This window comes from Eutrigla gurnardus (assembly GCF_963514095.1).
Source record: "Eutrigla gurnardus genome assembly, chromosome: 12".
Taxonomy (NCBI): Eukaryota; Metazoa; Chordata; class Actinopteri; order Perciformes; family Triglidae; genus Eutrigla; species Eutrigla gurnardus.
Window position 1 is genome coordinate 5466224 of NC_139926.1, and position 13727 is coordinate 5479950.

Below are 13727 nucleotides of genomic sequence, written 5' to 3' on the forward strand. Positions count from 1 at the left end.
TTTCAACCCTCCTCTCCCTCCTTTGACTATTCCTTTTTCCTCATTTGCCTCTCCTCCATCTCTTCCTCCCATCCGCCCCCCCTTCTCCCTCCCTTCTCTCCCTCCCTTCTCTCCCCCTCTGTACCACCGTCTCCTCCTCTCTCCACCAGCTGCAGTGCAGAGATCTCCGCCGAGGCCCCCGTCAGGCTGTCAGGTGACCGGGACGGAGGCTGTGACATCACCGCCCCCTCGACCGACTGTCAGCCCTCCGCCGTTGCCATGGCAACGTCGGCAACGGCCTGCAGAGCCGAGGCTGGCGACGAGACGCCTGCAGGAGGAGGAGAGGAAGCAGGAGAATGCGTAAGGATTCTTTTTACATTTATTCCCTTTATATGTCATAAATGTGTCGTCTTTCTTGCTCGCCGCTTTGCCTTTTCCTCGTCGCATGCAGAAACACACAGATCCATGGGGTGTTTGAGGATGACTGAGATACAAGCAAGGGGACTGCGACACGCATGCACATCACTCACACACATACTGATGCAGAGGTATTTGTTGAGACGAGAAGCAGCATGCAGCAGCTCGTCGTCTGAGGATGCACTGAAAGGAGGATCCAGCAGCTGGTAACTCGGCGCTTCGTTCCTGCTCTCTGCACGGCTCCTCTCCGCTGGCTGCAGATTGACACAAGCCTCGGCCGCAGCTAACGTTGTGCACCTCTCTGCATCTGCAGACCCGACATGGAGTCCCATCTTGCTTGCATGCTACAAGGATGTAGGTAGTTTGGAAAACAGATGTCGAGGAGCATTTGCTTCTCGCCTTTCTCATGTTTTGCAGCATGCCTCTGTGTTCCCAAAGCTGCAATTTTATAATTCAATGGAACATGAATTATTCTCCTTCATTTTCCCTGAATGCTGCAAGCTGTATATCATGTTGGTTTGTGGTGTGGAGCGATGAACAGTAATGTGCAGATTTTAGTTATCAGAGACCTGTTAATGTTTCATGGAAAGGGATCAAATGCATTGGATGTGGGTGATGAAGTCATGTGTCATAGCGATGACCTTTGAACTTTCCATCTTAGGTCAGCTCTCTAGGGCTTGATAAGCCCTAAAAGGCTATTAAAAGCCACGCGAGGAGTGTTTGTCCGTGCAGGGCGCTGCACCATGTCAGGGATTCCTCACTATACCTTAAAACAGCCAGGAAACGCTTTGACTCATCTATATCTCATTTTCAAGGCTTCAAGTTGTGATCAGAGCAGATTTCTTGATGCAGCCGTGTTGTGTTTAGACTCGAAACTTGGCAGACGATTAGTGCTGCGTCTCAGTATGAAATCTGGATTCTTGTCAGTTCCACAAGCTGTGATCAGAGAGATAACCAGGATTTGTTTTGTAATGATGTCATGACAGTGAACACCGTGAAAACTCCCCACTGACACACGAGCCTCATTGTCGCTCTCACCTCATCCCCTTAGAGAGGTTTGCCCTTCTTCATCTGTTGCTATAGCAACGTCTGATTGACACACGTGTCCTTCCATCCATCAGCACACCGGTCTGGGCTGCAGGCGCTCCAGCTCGGACGCAGCCTATGAGCTGGCTGAGACGGTGAGGGCGCAGCGCGAGTGCCGTCTCCGGCCCCACTACAGCGACCCCATGCCAGCCGACGCCTCCAAGCGCAAACAGCTGGAGATGAAGATCGCTGCAGCCGCCCGGCTCCACGGCCACCGCCGAGACCGTGACAGAGACCGCGACAGTGGTGAGTACATGACACGTGTGTCACTTAGTTCCTGTCTCTTAGTAATGCATAGTAGTTTTTATTTTACTTTTGATCAAACAATGATAAAGAATTAAGCTACAGTGTTTATTCAAAAACTAGGAAGCATTCAGTAAGCAAATCATCCAAGAGTCATAATTTAAGGCCTTTTTCATTAGAAAATGAAAATGCTTGCAAATTTGGAATCTGCATCTGCATTTAAATCAGTATCAAAATCCAAAGAATTGTTTTTTGGTGATGGTTAAAATCCTCAAATCCTGTCCAGGAATAATTGTGACTTTTACAAATGTCTCAGTCTTTTAAACTGAAGCGCCCCATTTTGGTGAAATACCAGCAGAATTACTTGAAATCAATTTGTTCATGTGTTCACTTTCACAGAATTTTGAAGTTTATGTCAAGTAGGCAGACAAAAAGAACTCTTCTGGCTTAGACAAACTTTTTTCAAAATAAAAATAACAGTGGAGGACAAGATGTTCTCATGGAATGAGCAGAGCGGATGGTCCTGGACAAAAAAATAATTCTACACCTCATGGAAGAGCTGTAGTTTAATCGAGTCCAGGTCAAGACCAGGTCCAAAAGCAGTCAAGACCAAGTTGAGACCAAGACCACAGATAGTCAAACCAAGTCCAAAGATAATCAAGAACAAGTCAAGGCAGAGTCCAGAGCAAATCAAGTCCTTGTTCCAGACCATAATAAGTGTCTTGTCGTCTGCTATGACTATTTGTAACGAGCCATTTTTCCTGCTGAGCAACCAGTTCTCAATAGTCAAGGTCCGAGAAGTCAATGGCGTCTACAACAAGGCATGCGAACAAGTTAATGCCGAGTCCAACAAGGCATGGAAACAAGTCAATACCAAGACCAAGGAGGCATGGAAACAAGTCAATGCCAAGACCAACAAGGCATGGGAACAAGTCAATACCAAGACCAACAAGGCATGGGAACAAGTCAATACCAAGACCAAGAAGGCATGGGAACAAGTCAATACCAAGACCAACAAGGCATGGGAACAAGTCAATACCAAGACCAAGAAGGCATGGGAACAAGTCAATACCAAGACCAACAAGGCATGGGAACAAGTCAATACCAAGACCAACAAGGCATGGGAACAAGTCAATACCAAGACCAACAAGGCATGGGAACAAGACAATGCAGCGTCCAACAAGGCATGGGAACAAGACAATGCAGCGTCCAACAAGGCATGGGAACAAGTCAATGCCAAGACCAACAAGGCATGGGAACAAGTCAATCCCAAGTCCAAAAAGGCATGGGAACAAGTCAATGCCTAGGCCAACAAGGCATGGAATCAAGTCAATGCTGAGTCAATCAAGGAATTGATTCAAGTCATTGCTGAGTCCATCAAGGTATGGGATCAAGTTAATGTAGATTCCAACGAGGTACAAGATCAAGACAAGTTCAAGATTCCAAAAAGTGGTCTTGAGACTGAGACTGGACTCAAGTACTACAGCCGTGCCACGTGTTACAAAAGTTGCATAGAGAGAGAGAGAGAGATACTACATTTCCCATAATCCAACTTCTTAGTATCTGAATGCTAAATCCTTCTTCCTACCTGGCAACACACATCTGAGCCCTGTAAGAGTGTTTTAGGATGCACAGTACCGAACAAAAAAGCAAACCAAAAACATACCGTCCTTGGCAGAGGCAGAAATTGACTGTCAGTTAACGTAAGGCCTAAAAGTCTAAAGTCATTAGAACAACTCAAAAGTCCTTGGCAGATGATTTTCACTCAGACTGGGCATAAATTATATGAAATACATCCAGACCTCCATGTCCTCATTACATCTCCCTCAAATCCTCAGGGAATGTGAATCACCCTAAATTGTGAATTAACATATAACGGAGCCTTGTAGTTTACAAGCCACATTTATTTTGTTTCTCTTATGCAACTTTGTGTCACGCTTGTCTGAATATTTTGGCCTTTGCATCCAGTCGTCACCTCCCCCCACCAAACACAAGACTCCCCTGATAGTAGTGTGCTCTTCCCTGTCAACATGCAGTTGTCGATGTCAGTCAATATGGCATATGCTAATGATGACCTAGTTGCTCTTAAATTAAAACGGATACACACTAGAGAGTTTTCCCCTCAGGACCAAAAGAATGATCATCACCCAGTGGTGTCATATTAATACATGATTCAATTCAATTCAATTCAATTCAATTTTATTTATAGTGTCAAATCACAACAGAAGTCCTCTCAGGACACTTAACACATTGAGCAGGACTAGAATACGCTCAAAATTTCAAGAGTCAACACAATTTCAAATTCCCAACATCACCCAGGGGCAAGCGTTACAGCGACAGTGGCGAGAAAAAACCTTACCTTAATAGGCTTTTAGGCAGAAATCTCGTGCAGCCCAGGCCCTTGGGTTCCAACTGCATTTGGTGTTGGTAGTATGGTAGTAGTAGCATTAACAGTAGTGGTGGGATTAACAGAAGCAATAGTATCAGCAGTAGTAGTCCATGGCAGCAGGCACAGCCACACCGAGATGGATCCATCCCAACCACGTCGCCATAGACCAAAAAGCAGGAGTAGTTGAGCAGTCACACAGCGGGCAGGTGGAGCTACAATGTGGTGTTTCCAGCATCAGGCCAGTTAGCAGTCTGCATCAGTCAGGACCTCAGTGGACTCTGCTGGACCAGAAAGCATAGCCAGACTCCCGGGAGTGATCCCGGGAGTAGTGATGATTAAGATAGCACCTGTATAATGGATCATCTGTGTGAATATAACATTTGAAATGTTGTACACAACATAAATATTTTGCATTTAATGTCAAGATTTGGACTTGAAACAATCAAGACTAGCAGGCTATAGACCCAGATGCATTAGATTTCAGCTGAAAAAAACTGGTTTGGGGGTTTAGTAACTCTATAAATCCTTGGAGGGTTAGGGCACTAATTATTTTAGAAAGACGATATCTGTAATAGTTTCTTCATTCTGAGATGACCAGTAATGACTAGTGCAGATTAAATGTCCTTTCATTAGGGATTGTGTGTGTGTGCATGTGTGTGCGCAAGTAACCATCCATAAGCATCATGAGCACTAACGTATCTGACCATCTCCATCTCCCTCTCTTTAGCTCCAGCAGCCCTTCGTGGTAGCTCAGAGCCCCCTGGCGAGGAGCGACAGGCAGGTCTGGGTGTGACCCGGTCTGGGCAGCATCGCTGGAGCACCATCAGCAGCCTGAGTGTTGACAGCGGAGTGGTGGGCCTCAGTGATGAGCGAGAGGAGGAGGACAGCGAGCCTCGCCGGTACCGCAGAACCCGCGGAGCCGAGGTGGAGCGCGTGGACAGCGGCATTGGCCCTGGTCTGTCTCGCACTTGGAAAAGACCATCTGCCTCCCTCAGAGCCTGGGAGGCCCAGAGACCCTGTCCAGACTGTGGACTGAGGGACGGGGCCTCCAAAGAGCGAGGAGAGCGCATGTGTGAACGTTGCTCCAAGCTGCGCACCGAGCGAAAGGAGGCCATCCTGGAGTTTCTGAACACGGAGTCGAGCTACGGCGAGGACCTGCGCATCATCAAGGAAGAGTTTTACTGCCCCATGCAGAGTGCTGGGCTGCTGACGGCCGAGCAGCTCATTGTGGTGTTCAGTAACGTTCAGGAGCTGATAGACGTCAACGACCGCTTCACTGAACACCTGCAGGACAGCATCGACCAGGCCTTCGACCAGGTGACCTTACACAATGTGGTCCAGTTTTTAATGTTCTAAGATCTACCATCCCATTACATGAGAAACCTTCAGGGTCACATTGATAATGCCATTGAGAAGTCAAAATTGCAAACTCCTTCTTTGCACTGAAAAACATTTTTTTCACATCAACAAAATATTTTAGTCTGTTAATGAGTCCAAAACCAGTGAAAATAAAATGTACCATAGTAAAAAGAAAAAGAGGGTTAGATCATACATTTCAAAATCTCAACAGATCCTGAAGAACATACTTACTTGGAGCTTAGTGAGCAAAGGCTCTACTGCCGAAAGATGCTTTTAAAAATCACAGAACAGTTGAACAAACACTGTCCCACGACTGTAAAGAAGGTGGTACGTTGGGATCTGTTTTTCAGATTGTCCCATCGTTGTGAACGTGGTATCTTAGGAACGCCGTGAAGGAATTTCTTTAAATTTGACACAAATCTTCACTTGAACTAAAAGAGTAACTTATCAGATTTTGGAGGTCAAAGGTCAAGGTCCCTCAAAAAATGTTTTGTTAATAATGAGAATTTCACACAAATGTCTAACAGGATGAAATTACGAAGTGATGACATTTGACAGTTGATATAAAGTGTAAGTTGACACGTTGGTTGGCGGAGGCGTGAGGCGGTACTTCTAGTTTAAGTCAGAAAGAGGTTGAAACAAACTCTTGCTTGTACTGTTAGCCGATGCCATTGGAATTGGTGAAATATCATTGAACTTCTTAGATCTAGTAAGGCCTCTGCTGTGTTTTGGACCAAATAAAGGCCCAGAGTTATTATTGGAAAGGTCAGATAAAAGCGCATTGCAATAATAAATTGTCAAATGGGGCTGATCCTATTTTACCTAAATACAGTAAAAAGAGCAGATTTGGTGATATTCTTGATGTACGGTTCAGCAGTTGGAGAGCTTCAACCGATAGTTTTTATGGCATTAAAGTATCATTCTTGAAACAAGAACTTCAGAACCAAATACTAAATGGAACTAAATGGATTCTTTGGTCAAATGCTGTTTTCAAGTTGCAGAATCAACTTTCAATCCCATTCGATGGACAATATGTCCTGAAGCCCCAATCACACCAAGACAAAGTGGCAAAGTGCTTCGGGCAAAACAGCTGATGACCCCTTGTAGCGAGGAGGCGTGACCAACCAGGAGATCAAATGGGGATTCGAGCAGACGTGGAACTCTTGATGTTGCTCTGTTTTTGGAGGAGGAGAGAAAACAGCCCATGAAAAGATACATACTGAAAAAATATTTAGTTCATAGTAACTAAAAACCTCTAATAATAACCTTACGTATGCATTTGCCGTTCTTACTGGCATCAAAACAGGTAGTAGTAAAGCTTGCTTCTTGCTCCATTTGATTGTTTGCCTGAACCAAGTGCGACATTGATAAGGGGTGTGACTAGAAATAGAGTGAAGCACACGCCTGGCTTGCAAGACCATAGGAAAACCCTGGTTTCTAGCAACACGTACCAGTATGATCGGAACCATAATGTTCATGATAAGGTTGTTTGATCCAACTGAAAGTGTAATGTGTCCATTTCCATCCAGAAACTGACACTAATTTCTTGAAAAAGTCTTGCAACACACCGTATAGCCAATGTACCCTTTGCAATATGTTGCTCACTTTTTTGCTTTGTCATGCTTGGTGCTTCACAGTTGCTTCACCTGAAACCTGTAGCCTCTGAGGCAAAACTATCCAGTCACTGAGCGTGGTGTGTCCTTGTGGGAAAATATATGGGCCACGGGCTTTTTAGAAACTAGAATGGACAACAATGAATTGTTAAGACGAACCGTGTCCCGGTGCAAGACGTAAATGTGCTGCAGGTTGACCATTTTCTGTCATGTGGTTTGACCTCAGGGAGATGAAGATCTGCTCACAGTGTACATAGGGGAGATCTTTCTGGAGTTCGTCAACATGCTGCCTGCCTTCCAGACCTACTGCCTGCAGCAGTCCACCTCGGTCAACATGCTCAACACGCTGGAGAAGGAGAAAGAGCTGCTCAGGTACACACAAGTACAAGGATTCTTCTTCCTGCTAGTGGGAAGTTACTCTCGGAGCGTTCTCTACCTCCTGCCACGGCTGTCTTCTATAATTCTTCATGGATGAGACGGCGGGTTATCACTTATTCACAAGAAGGTCTATTTTGAGAGCAGAGCTGCGATGATTCATATTTTTAGACAGAACCACAGCTCGTCCATGAGTCTGGCCATCCTGCGATTCCCATTAATCAGCTTTTTAGGAGTTCTCCCAGGACATGAACATAATCCCTTGGCTTTCAGATTAATTTTGTCTTGTTGTCTTTTTTCAGAATCTTCCTGGATGTTTCCCAGAATGACAACACAGCACTGCGTCGTATGAACTTGCGCTCCTTCCTCATGGCGCCGCTCCAGCGCGTGACTAAATACCCACTTCTGCTGAGCCGCATCATTAAGGTGACTCCCGAATGCCACCCTGACTATGCACGTCTGCGCGAGGCCAAGAGTCGAGTGGAATCCCATCTGGAGCACATCAACATGAAGACCAAACAGGAGGGCAATGGCGTCACCTGGTCCCTCCGCTCGTTCCGCCGCGACAGCCGCAAAAACCGGGAGGTCATCAATATCGAGATGCGAGAGGTGTCGATGAAGACGGTGGGCTGGGCGAGAGAAAACACCCGGTTTGTCATGGAGGGACCCCTTCAGTTGTCTCAGCCAGCAGATGGTCAGTGGGTGAAGAAGGGCTGCAAGGCCCTCAAGTTCCAAAATGTGCAGAGTCTGCTGATGGTGAGGATACAGCGGGCCGATGAAGCACCAGGACAGGGCACCGACCTGGGAGCACGGGGGGATCAGGGAGACGGTGGTGTGGACAGTATTCGAGACGGGGTGCTGGTTCTCATCAAGGACAAGAGCAGTGGGAAGTTCACAGTGCTGAGAGAGCCCATCCGTCTGGGAAACTGTGTGGTGTCGACAGATCCGGAGTGCGAGGACACATTCGAGGTGCTCGACATTCGGCGGGAGTCTTTTGTTTTTCGCGCCTCAGACAAATCCCGCACTCAGCAGTGGTTTCATCAGATTAAGAGATACACTCGGGATTTAGGCAGCTGGAGGAAAAGACGCAACGCTTTGCCCAACATCATGATCAACACAAACCAGACCCGCTCCTGAGATTAACCTCTGTTCCACTGTAAATAACCTGCAAAACTAAACTGACAACAAGAACCATTTCTAAGTGACACACTGTTAACACCACAGAAATGAAATAGGAGGAGAACAGACGTTGCCATTCAAATCAACGTAGCAGGACAGAGCGGCTGATATTGTTACGAGTAGCGTTGCATCGCAATCATTTTTTCGTATAAAATAGACCAGCTTATGACAAGTCATGGACTTGCCAAGGTGAGGTCTTGCAGCAAAGCCTAAAATGAGCAGTGGAGTAGGAACTTTATGAAAAATAGAGAGGCAGACCAAAAGTAATATTCCACCATTCTTTAGTGCTACAGTGGTTTCAGAAAATGAGCTGAACATTGGCATCGCTGGGTCTTAAAGTCCCTCCGCCAAGGACAAGCTACCTAACCAGCCATATGGCTCTGGAGCTCGGCCACTCTCTTCCCAGCGAGATGTGACATCGCTTTACGGCCTCAATGACACTATAATAAATGAGAACAATCACCGTTTTCTTGTGTTCTAGTCGAATAGAAAGGTGATGACCCCCCTTCCGATGTTCCACATGGGACTTTATTTCTGAAACTGGGTGTTGAGTCTGTTGAATTAAATGCACTAAATTCAATTCATGGTACAATTCAAACTGAATCAAAAATGATTTGTCTTTTTTTGTTCCCAAAATAAGGTCCCAAGAGGAATAGTGGGAAGAGGACATAGCTTCTCTATGACAACGGAAAACAGCTCAATTTCCGTCCTACTCCTATTCAGTTTCTACGGTTAAACCATGTTACATTTCAGTAAAAATACTTTCTCAAAGTCTCATAAGAGAAAGATACAGCACTTTTTTTTCTTACAAAGCTATAAGTGCGCCATACTGTCATGAAGTTGTGTATGAAGATTTCTGTTGTTAGAAGAAAATATCCGATTTTTGGACAACCAAAAAACTTTGGCTGTGCTTGTCGGCCTTGATTGTAAGGACTGTTTGCTCTTGGAGAGAGAGAGCTGTTTTTTCAGTAAATACTGTGCGTCTGATGAAAAGCATGACTGAACACGGCTGACTGCAAGAAGAAAAAACGAAATGTAACTTTTTATACACGACAGTGGGGCTGTGGGTTTGTCTTTGGTGTAAAGGGGGAGACGTGGTCCAGAGATTTTGTTCAGTGGTTTGTCGTCACTGCCCTCTCCTGTCGGTGTGCCGCCCTCTCCTGTACGTTGTCAGTACAGCAACTTTCACTGCCAGAGATGCAGTTGAGCTGAGCCTCTCTGAGGCTGAGCAGACCTCCTGTATCACTGTGTTTCAATGACAACTCACATGACAGCAATAATCTCTGCCATTTCCAAAATACGTAGCTACTCTACCTGCATTTCATTTGGCGTTACTGAGTTTCAGGTGGCAGATTCAACGCGTTGGTTGGTGTTAAAGCTTCCCTTCGAGTTAAGATAATCTTTGTGCCATTAAAGCCGTTAGTGAGGAGTCTAGTTAACGTCTGTTGACACGTCACACAGATAAAGTCAAACACTACAGTTTACCTCAGTGTGTGTTAAGTGTAGAGTTTTTCAACCTTGCGTTCAGGACCTCATATGCTGTTGCATAGACCAGGCCATGAGAGGGGAACAGCTGTATTGATATTTGTTTGATTTACTTGTAGGGCTTCAACAAACTTTTATTTGGGTTATAGATTTATCTGGTTAATCGTTTTATCTAAATAATGCCTGAACATTTTTCAAAAAGTCCCATACCTACAGAAGAGTATTCTCATGTTTATATAGTTGACTGTGTTAATGAACAAACCCACAACTTATTACAGCACTGTACATTCGTAATACAGAATTCAGTCAAACAGGTTTGAATACGTCACCATTTCTATATAATCCCAGTACTATAAAACCATTTTTAAATTGCCATAACATGAAATCTCTCATTTTAGGCGTAAAGGTTGAAAAACTGTTTAACTTGGCTCCAAAGAGAAACATCTAACCATGTCGTCATGAACAGTGTGTTATCATGTGACCTAGCAATGAGCTGTTGTGCCTTGATTACTGTTATTACTGAAACATCTGCAATGAGTCACAGTAGCATTGATCTCCGACATGCTCGAGATCAATTTACAGGCAATAGAATTGTTCCTCTGACTGGCTGATGCTATGTGATCGCTCTTATTTTAGTGTTTTTATTTATTAAGGCTTTATTTTGTTTATGCACTTTATTATGAGTCAGTAATAGTATAACGCTGCAGTCTCGCTCATTCTCTTCATACTAGAAGGAACCTAATTTCAGCAAACCAAAACCACTGTTTAAGACTGATACTGTTTTATGTTTGCGATAAAGTAGCACTAGAAGAGGTAGCAAATCACTGTGTCTTGGAGGCTGCTCAACTCCACACCAACACAGGACACCATTTCAAAATGTAAAAACAAATAACAAAGCCTGCTGAGTTGCATATGGTTTCTTTTGTTTTCCTCATTTGCATTTGGAAGACCTGATGTATTATTTCCCCAATGTAATATATTGTGAATTAAATTAAAAAGATTTTAAACACGACCTTGCTCATTGTGCAATATTTGTAAAGTCTGACCAAGCTGGAAATGTAGAAATATATTTACAGTCATTTAAAGCATCTTTAAGACAACTGATTCAAAGACAGGAACACAGAACGGTACAAGTGAAACTCCACGACAGGATAGAAGCAAACAGAAGCCAACAATAGAAACAAAGCTTCTACATGAAAGGAATCACATGCAGTACGACATTCTGACTAGTTTGTGCTCGCTCATGGATTTCCAGAGGAAGCCTCATCACCCGACGACAAAAACTAATTAAAATGTCTCAGACATTTTTGTCAGCATTGTTCTGCAAGACTTACTGGTGTCGCTTTAAATCACGTGAAATGCATTTTGTCATTTCTTTGGCTCTACCGCTCCTGGAGCCTCGTTTATAAAAAGATAAGTATCGGTATGGTCGGAGCCAATGATCAGAAATCATGAAAATCTGGTGAAAATGCTGTAAAATGTATTTATTGGTCATCTTTTGGATTTTTAGAATTAATCATCAGATTATCCTGTGAGGCTCCGTCATCCACCTTTTGACAATAATTCAGAGCCCGAAAGAATACAACCAGGCATGAACTCATCTGGTGGACATCACAAACATATTCTCTTTTTGTTTCACTGGAAATAAACACAAATAGCTACAAAAAAGGAGCTCGTCATGGCAGGAAATTCTCCAGCGTCTTCTCAAATGAATTTAACATCAATATAATGTCAGCGATTAATAACAAGTTGACTGCTGTGAAACAATAGCAGAGGAATAAAATGAAGCCAAAAAAACAGCAACAAGCTGAACCTTCGATCTGAACGAGGGAGTCAAACTCCGCCAGTGGGGCGGACAGACGGTAAAGCACCTTTCACTCACTCACGCATTCAGCCCATCGTCAGCTACTGGAGCCTCAGGTGCACCCCTGGGTCTATCCTTCCAGGTGGGCTAACATGCAGCAGCTACCAGGGTCTACTTGTTGTCCCCGGCAGCATCGACCTCCTTGGCCAACCCGCGGATGGACAAATCGTAAACCACCTCCTCGATCTTCTTCACGTCATACTTGAGGCCGTCGTAGCGTTTCCGCAGCGGGTCGTTCTTCAGGTTGAGCAGGCGGAAGCCCGAGTCCAGCTCGTTGATGAAGTTGGAGATGCGGAGCGGCCGGGTGTAGTCTCCAGCAGTGACGCTGTTAACCGCCAACCGGGACTGGAGGACGGAAAGACCGTTTTTTTATTATGCAAATAGAAATATTTGAGGCTTAAACACTTGGAAACCACAAGTCAAAGAATCAATGATCAGAATGCGACAACAACCAACTGGTTAACTTGTTCAAATGGGTTGTTGAGAACATAACATAACTCCCACTGGGCCTTTTCAATACAGTTTAATCCGACAGTTATAGTTATGTTTTCTTGACAAAACTTCATAATAACACAACCATCTTCATGATTCAACATTTTAATTATCAAATCATTGTTTAATCGATTGTTTTCTCTATAAAACATGAGAAAAATATGACCAACTGACCAGCTTCACCACCGACAACCAAAACTCATTTAAACATCTCAAACATATTTGTGGACATTGTTCTGAAGAGTTTCTCACTGGTGGAAAAAAAAGGCAAAGAGAGTCACTTAATCACATAAAGTGCATTTTTTAAATTACTTTATCTCTTCCGACTGGTTTTTTGTCGACCAAAACTCAACGCCTAAACACGTATGTGTCCCTAATAAACTGGACACCGACGACAGACTCACCAGTTCACTGGCCATGATCAGCACACCTGCCAGGTAGTCCTCCACATCCAGGTGGAAGCCTTTCTCTCGCACCACCTCAACTGTTGGAGTGAAGAACAAAGTGGAATAAAAGTGATGCCACCACGTCTGACCCAAATGGCTCAAACAGTGTTTCCCCTAGAATTTTTTTCAGGCCCGGTGGTACCCACCGAAAAAACCCTAAACAGACGAGACGCGTGGGATGGTGTATTGGTGCAGTTGGATTAAGTCAGGTGGCACAGCAAGCAGTCTGCAATTCTGCAATTATTATTTGCATTCAACATTTTTGTTCAACCAGAGTGTATTCAAGATCACAAGGAGAGAGTGACTTATTAAGGTGCTGGTTGATGGAAATGATCAGGGTCCAGAAAAATATGGCTGGAAAATGATGAGCATCACATTAATAGCTACAGATACTGTAAAACACTACAACGACATATGAGTGCATATATTGTCTTATTTTATCAAGTAAAATATAAGTTATAGGTTTACTCAACAGCAGTTAACTCAAAGTTCCACATCTTATCAAAAACAATCCTCCCCCCCGGGGAGGGGGGGCAAACGGGCTTTGGCCGGTTGTACATACGTCATCACGTCCTAATACTACACACACATGGCGTGATGTTGTTTTTAAGGAGCGCCGTCTCTGCTTATATTTCTCGACAACACTCGACCTGCATCAGCGCATGTGCGCACGAGCGGATCTGTGCGAGCAGACAGCGCTGAGCGCAGCGGGTTTTGGACGGAGACACACAGCGGCATTTTTATTATGTAAAAATAAATAATAATGTAATGTAATAAAATAAATATTATGGACCCTATGG

The 13727-nt window shown here is 44.3% G+C and overlaps 2 protein-coding genes across 3 annotated transcripts in view; one reads left to right on the top strand and one right to left on the bottom strand.

Moving 5' to 3' along the window:
• The window catches only part of arhgef49 (Rho guanine nucleotide exchange factor 49), a 66064-nt gene extending 54927 nt beyond the window's left edge, over positions 1 to 11137 (top strand). For both annotated transcript variants that reach the window (XM_084022564.1, XM_084022565.1), the window contains exons 4-8: positions 150 to 339; positions 1518 to 1728; positions 4842 to 5431; positions 7313 to 7458; positions 7764 to 11137. In XM_084022564.1, the coding sequence (XP_083878690.1) occupies positions 150 to 339; positions 1518 to 1728; positions 4842 to 5431; positions 7313 to 7458; positions 7764 to 8598 (1972 nt within the window). In that variant the 3' untranslated portion in view covers positions 8599 to 11137. The remainder of the gene's footprint in view (positions 1 to 149; positions 340 to 1517; positions 1729 to 4841; positions 5432 to 7312; positions 7459 to 7763) is intronic.
• A 446-nt stretch (positions 11138 to 11583) lies between these two features.
• The window catches only part of tsn (translin), a 4849-nt gene continuing 2705 nt past the window's right edge, over positions 11584 to 13727 (bottom strand). Inside the window, exons 5-7 of the mRNA XM_084023338.1 lie at positions 12886 to 12965; positions 12041 to 12334; positions 11584 to 12006 (exon numbers count right to left, since the gene is read on the bottom strand). Coding sequence (XP_083879464.1) covers positions 12101 to 12334; positions 12886 to 12965 — 314 coding nt within the window. The 3' untranslated portion in view covers positions 11584 to 12006; positions 12041 to 12100. The remainder of the gene's footprint in view (positions 12007 to 12040; positions 12335 to 12885; positions 12966 to 13727) is intronic.